The sequence below is a fragment of the Neltuma alba genome, unplaced genomic scaffold (genome assembly GCF_004799145.2).
Source record: "Neltuma alba isolate B1F8T4 unplaced genomic scaffold, ASM479914v2 tig00004505_pilon, whole genome shotgun sequence".
Taxonomy (NCBI): Eukaryota; Viridiplantae; Streptophyta; class Magnoliopsida; order Fabales; family Fabaceae; genus Neltuma; species Neltuma alba.
Genome location: NW_021633737.1, coordinates 10,252 through 16,907, shown reverse-complemented (window position 1 = coordinate 16,907; position 6,656 = coordinate 10,252). Strand labels below are relative to the sequence as shown.

The 6,656-nt window shown below is 40.0% G+C and overlaps 1 protein-coding gene across 3 annotated transcripts; it reads right to left on the bottom strand.

The window, feature by feature from the left end:
- LOC114744977 (heat shock 70 kDa protein 15-like) lies at positions 1-6,656 on the bottom strand. Of its 3 annotated transcripts, none has more exons than XM_028933112.1 (10): positions 6,579-6,656; positions 4,682-5,901; positions 3,748-3,975; positions 3,578-3,673; positions 3,178-3,438; positions 1,792-1,986; positions 1,563-1,709; positions 1,186-1,335; positions 979-1,109; positions 1-501 (listed from the first exon to the last, which is right to left on the bottom strand). In XM_028933112.1, the coding sequence occupies exons 2-10, from the start codon at positions 5,849-5,851 to the stop codon at positions 300-302; spliced, it is 2,580 nt and encodes an 859-aa protein (XP_028788945.1). In that variant the 5' UTR covers positions 5,852-5,901; positions 6,579-6,656; the 3' UTR covers positions 1-299. The 3 variants fall into 3 exon arrangements, with proteins under 3 accessions (XP_028788945.1, XP_028788943.1, XP_028788944.1); XM_028933110.1 differs by having other exon boundaries at positions 4,682-5,907; positions 6,582-6,652; XM_028933111.1 differs by having other exon boundaries at positions 4,682-5,887; positions 6,582-6,646.

The following is a 6,656-nucleotide window of genomic DNA, read 5'->3' as shown; positions in this document are numbered from 1 at the left end:
TTCGTTGAAACACAGTCGCATTTTTAACTTGAGAAATCGTACACAAATAACCTTTTCCTACAGAGAATTGGCCTCTCTTACTGTCACTTGGGAAAAATAGACAACTAGCATTATGAATTTCCCTTCCAACGTTTCGTTCAAGGAAAAAAATTTGGATTCCAAATACCGTCACAACAATAATAACTAAATATCTGCAACCACCCAACGGAGAGGACCCTAAACCAGACATCCCAGTAGCCACTCTCAACCCCACCTCATTCACATTCTTGTACAAAGGTCTGAGAGACTAACAAGAAATATTATGCAGCGCCTGAATTTTCTGACTTGTCAGCCTCCATTGGTTCAGTAGACGTTGGTGGGGCCTGCTCTGCGTTGTCACCTGCATTATCATCTCCCAGAGGTTGCTGCTGCTCGTCACCCTGAGGAGGCGGTGGTGTTGCTGTCGCTTCAGGAGTAGCCGGCTTGGCTGGCCTTGGTTTTGTCATAATTGGCTTACAGAACCTGTCAAAACAGCCAGTTGAGACCGAAACGAATGAAACATTAATGGCACGGGAAAAGTTGCCTTGCAGCAAAAGAGAGGGAAATACACAATAAATAAGGAACTTTAAGAGCACGTTCGATCCTCCCCAACTCCAGAAGTTTACGTGCAGCAATTGGGTTCAGTCCTCAAATCAAGGACATTTGATTTGATATTAGTGACACACTTCACAGTGTCAGACAAAGAACTCAAACCTACAGTAGACTGCTAAAGACGTTTGATCAAATGCAACGGCCAAATGAATATAAGCATGTTTTGATTGCACCTTGAGAAGCTCGTCCAGTGAGCATTATAAAATGCATTCAATAAAACCACAGAAAAGGATCACAAGAAGCGTGGCAAAAAGCGAGCACAGAAACAGCGTACAAGCAGGAGTCCATGGCATCTAAAACACCTGAACAGAATGCCACCAAACCAACAGCATGAGCAAAATCATATACCTATCGACTGCCTCAGCTTTCTTTCTTAGTTCAGCTGAGAAGAGTACAGGGGTAGCATATTTTGGAAGAGAGTCCTGCTGCTGATGCTTCTCCCTAAGCCAAGCCTCAGCTTCGACACATTCATTCAGGACCTACAAACAAATAATTAGATAAACACTTTCAAACGCCAATAACAGAAACATGTGCGCATAGAAATAGACAATTTACCTTCTGTTTCTCAGAGATGTCAATGTGATCAAATTTGGGATCGTTTGACATTGCAGCTTCCCTGTAGCTAGTTATACAATAGACCAACTGATTGATTACTGTGCCCCTCTCCATGTATTCCTTGTACCGTTCTTCAATAGGATCACCTTGCTGAAATTGGATACGAGTATCTAATTAGATTGCAAGTTGAAGCTAACATGAAAATGACTCTTTGCTAGTCATTTTTGTGCATCACAACAAAGGTAAGGATGACTTTGTACTTTTTCTCTCTCTAACTGTTTTCCTTTTTTTCTTCTTCTTCTTCTTTTTTTTTGGGGGGGAGGGGAGGTGGTTTGTGCAGGAGAATCGAAGCTTTAATTTCTCAAACTCTTTCTTACCTTCTTAAGTTCCTCAAGTTTGGCAACATAAACACCTTTACTTTCATCCTCCCCTTCTTCATATAACCAGTCTTCCACCTCCTGAAGTCTAGCAGTAAATGCCTCTCTCTCTGAATCAGTGACAAACTCATGGTATTTGTCACTGAGCTGAAGTGACAAAAGTAAAATTAGTTCCAGAAATCATCAAAAGACAAGCATCTCCATCAGATGTAAGGAAGAATATCTCCACCTTGTTCCTCATGTCATAAACATAAGCCTCAACAGCATTCTTCTTTTCTTTTGTTTCTTCCATCACTCGATCTTGCAAAGCCATTTCAAACTCTTTCTCTACAGCTTTCTGGACATCAGAACGACTCATCACTCCATATACCAACTCTGTCACATGTATGCTTGTTTTCCTGACCTTTTTCTTTGGAGCCTCAGCCTGCAATTGAAAAACATTTGGAAAAAAAGTGTCGGTCAATTTATAACATATTAGTTAATCATGCTTTAACAAGTAAAGAGCATAAAGTAATACATTGCACAGTAGAGTAGTTAATGTGAAGAGCAGACTTAAATCCCACAAAAAAAGGAATTCATATTAAACATCCATTACAAAAAAATTCAATCACAAGGAAAATTCACAGTAAAACCCAACAACATAAGCCTCTATTAGTAATTGTTCAATTAGAAAAAGCACTACATTATTAGCATGTGGATTTGTTTAGATAGCTTTGCGTGCAGCATTGTCAGGTTGCTTATCAAGGATAAATCAACTATGTAAACTCATAACACATTTTACAACTTGATGATGATGCAGAATGCATGGTAAGATAGAAGAGTGGTGAACAAATTAATGTAAATCAAATTAAAAAGTAAAATAACTCTTGTAAAAACTTTTGAATGGTAATATCCATGGTACCATAATTGCAAATGTCATTCCCCGGAATTCAAACTTGGTGAAATTGAAATCTCTCAATCAATTTGTCCATAAGCTCATAATTATAAATATCCTAAGCAATGTCCTTCTTGTTATCAAAAACAAGCCTTGCAAAATTTATGACGTAAAGATTGCAAGTTGCTGAAAAAAACCTGACTATAATGGTGGGAAAATGCATAGGATAAAAAGAGATTCAATAAAAATAGCATAGGGGAAGGATAAAGTGGAGGTGTAATATAACAGTAAGTTAACATAAACAGAAGGCAAATCCTAAACTGTTAGTGCCTTCGTCCAATGGAGCATTGCACAGATGAGTCATTGAGGCTGTGAGAGAGATGATCAGGCACAAGGAGCTATGAAGCATTAAAAACACACCATTGAACATTGATTATATTTGCCTGTCACAACCATATGAGAATTTCAATACCACATCTGTGCCATTGTCCAACACGCCATGGTGCACCATTGATAATATGACCTCACCATACTACCCACAATCACCAAGCATTCTATTTTTAACTGCCAATCTAAACGAGTTGCATTTTATACTGTCAAAGCCTCCAGAATTCAGAAAGCCACAAGATATTGATACAAGATCACAACAACAATTATGATCTTATTGCAAATTCTGAAGTAGCTTTAATTAAAATCAAAGATCTGAAAATATACTGGAATATTCCAGTTATCAGTACCAACCTTAGCATTAGTATCCATCTGCACAGGCTTATCCACAGTCTCAGCTTTACCATTTTCCACCCCAGGGACGTCAACAGTTGCCTTGGCATCTTGCATATCAACATCGCCATCACTGGAACTTGGAGGTGCTGCAGCGGCCTCAGCCGCAGCAGCCGCCTCCTCTGTTGCAGCCTCAGCAGGAGCTTCATCAGTGTCCATCTTGGCACTTTCTTCGGCTGGTACTTTGACCACTGGAACCTCAACTTCCTCTTCCTCTAGGAGCTAAACAGAATAAAGAAAAGGTTAAACCAAATGAACAAATGTTCTACGCTTTACTCTGGTAACCTCGTAATAGAAGGCAAAGAACAGGCAGAAAATTAGAAATCACAACCACAAGCACCCTCAGGCTAAAGAAACTTACAGTTGCCGACTCAACAGATACAATTCCATGCAGATTCAATCGTACTTTGACTTTAATTTTTGCCTTCTCAACTTTTGTAGTTGGCAAAGGACCAATCTGCATACAATCAAGGGTCAAAAAACACCCAAGAGAGAGGATCTACATAATATATGAAGGATCAAATGCCTTACAGTATATGTGCTGATCTTTGGAGGTGTCTGCAGCTCACTCACATCAGCATACTGTACATCAATAGAAAATGTTTCCCGCCTATAGAATGTCAGAGCCTTGATGCTTGGTATGACATTTCCTTTAGCGAATACAACAGTACTCATCTGATTATCTGGTCCACTCTCCTGTAGATCTGGACCAGAACCTTTCCAAGACACAGAAATTGGGAAAGGAAAGCTTTCATTGACCTTCATATTCATCAATAGAGATATATCAGATGGAAAACCAAGCATTTCAACAATACAGTGTGCACTAAAACTACAGAACGGTAGACATTAAAGAGCATAATAAACGCTAAAATAATAATTCCTGAAAGCCTGATTTAATAAACTAAATAAAACATACAATTTCAATTTGAATATTAGAAGTGCTTCAGTTACTCATTCCTAACAAAAGGAGGAAATAGGACTGTTAAAAAAAAAACAGACAGAATGAGACTAGGATATGAGCTCTTGTTTGAAAAATAAAAAGAGAAGGGGAAAATACGGAGGTAGAAAAGTAGATTCGAGTGTTTAAATTTCCTCTTTATTTATTTTTTTTTTTGGGGGGGAGGGGGAACAGGCATTCCTCCTGTCCTTTCCACTCTCAAATACGGAGAGGACCAAAAGGTGGTGGGGTTGCAGAGGAAGGACGGAAAATTATTCCCCTCCAAACACCTAATTCTTATAAGCTTCATCAAGGGAAATCATTTCCTTCCACCAATGCCCCCTTTTTGGGGTGGGAGGAGGGGAAATTGTGGCAGCAGGGGGAATCCAAACACACTGGATAGGCCTAACTGTTTTACAGAGGCAGATACCGGAGAAGCAGAGACAAGATCAAAATGAGCATGCACGACCAATTTATAACACATCTGGCAGGCGCCTAAAACATCATAAAGAGTGGAGAAAAAATCACCTGAAACTCCCGTACTTTAAATGTCGGACTAAGAATAGCACATTGCAAGGCGCAACCCTTGGCAACACACTCACTTGCATTCATTGTCCGCCTAGGCTCCTTCTTGAAAAACTCTGTCAGTATCTTGTTTATAGCTGGTACACGAGAAGCTGAACCAATTACCTCAACCACATGTACATTCTCAGCCGTCAGACCTGCTTCTGCAAGAGCTTTCTCCAAAGGTTTTTTAACACGTTCCAATATTGGCACACTTAATTGCTCAAATTCATCACGCTTAATGAAGCCCCTGACATCTTTCTCGTCCATTAAGCATTCAATGTTAAGAGGTGCTCCAGGATTCGCACTAAGAACCTTCTTCAGCTTCTCACAAGCAGCTCTCAGCCTTAGACAAGCCCTGGCGTTCTGGAAAACATCAATCTTGTACTCTTCCTTGAACTTGGCGGCAAAGTGATGGAATAAAACTTCATCAAAATCCCTACCACCTAGAGATCTATCAAACGAATGAGCCAGTACTTTCAGCTGCCCCTTCTTAAAGCCAGCAATGCACACTTGCATGCTGGCATGTCCAACATCTACAAATGCAACATTTAGCTGATCATTTTCAGGGAGATCTGTCTTATAAATTCCATATGCCAAGGCAGTCGCTGTTGTTTCATGAATCAGGCGAAGTGGGTGCAAACCAGCAATGGTAGCTGCATCCAAGACTTCCCTTCTCTGAAGATCAGTGAAATAAACCGGAATTCCAATGCAACAGTCAACAACAGCTGCATTCAGATTCTTCTCAGCTATGCCTTTGAGATTTGACAACACCATTCCCAACACTTGTGTTGGTGTAAACGTTTTATTTTCACCCAAATACCGTGCATGAATTAATGGATAGCCATCAGGCCCTTCAGTTACCACAAAAGGCAATGACTTCAGATCCCGCTGCAACTCTGGATCAGAGAATTGTCTACCAATTAGTCGCTTGATCTGTGAAATTGAATTCTTTGGGTTCATCATTGTAGATGCAGCCCCAGCTGTTCCAATAAACCGTTGTTTGTCACCAAAACAGACAACTGCTGGAGTTTCTCGTTTGGACTCATCATTGAGCACAACATCAATCCCTCTCTGCCTCGCAACAGCAACAATACAGCTCTCATTACCAAAATCAAAACCGACCACGCTCATTGTCGCAAAAACTGAATTGATCCGTCAGAATTAGGTCTGCCAGCCAAGAAGAATACCTGGACCCCAAAAAAATAATTATATTTACCTCTCATATATGTCCAGTAAAGTAAGTAAACTGAGGAAAATAGAAATGACTATGCAGACATAGAGAGAGTCGTTTAATCGATAGTAAAGAAAGGTTCGTACTACAAGTGGAATGGCTATTGAATGCCTCATAGAGTAGTCAGCATATTTGTCTGAGGGGAGGAAGGTGTTCTTAATTATAATGACGCGATCACATGCGATTCAGTAAATGTGATAGCGCCAACATCAGTAAGAAATTGCCAACATCAAGAAGCATAGCACGTAAATAGCAATTTTTAAGCAAGCAAATATACCAGTTAACGTGCTTAGTACTCACATCAAGTCCATTCAATAAAAAACGAGCAAAAGGAAAAATGAAAACTTTGAACTAAATCCTGCTCCCACCGTACTTCCAACAACCAACCAGAAAATGCAATGCATAATACCAAGTGCCACACATGAGGAAGAAAAAGGATAAGATTAAAACTTCCAATGAATGCAGACATTATCAGATGCGACCAATGATTAATTATACAGCAAGTCGACAAAGTCCAAGCACAATGCACACGAAGACATGAACACGACGAAGTCACAGATCTACAATCTCAAGAGGGATCAAAGTAACCTAAAGCAACATGAATCATGTAGAAATAGGAATAGGGCTTACCTGGCGTAGCGATCCCAGAGATGAGGAAAAGGTAGGAGGTTCTGGAACAATCTGAAACTTTAGACGACAGAAGGA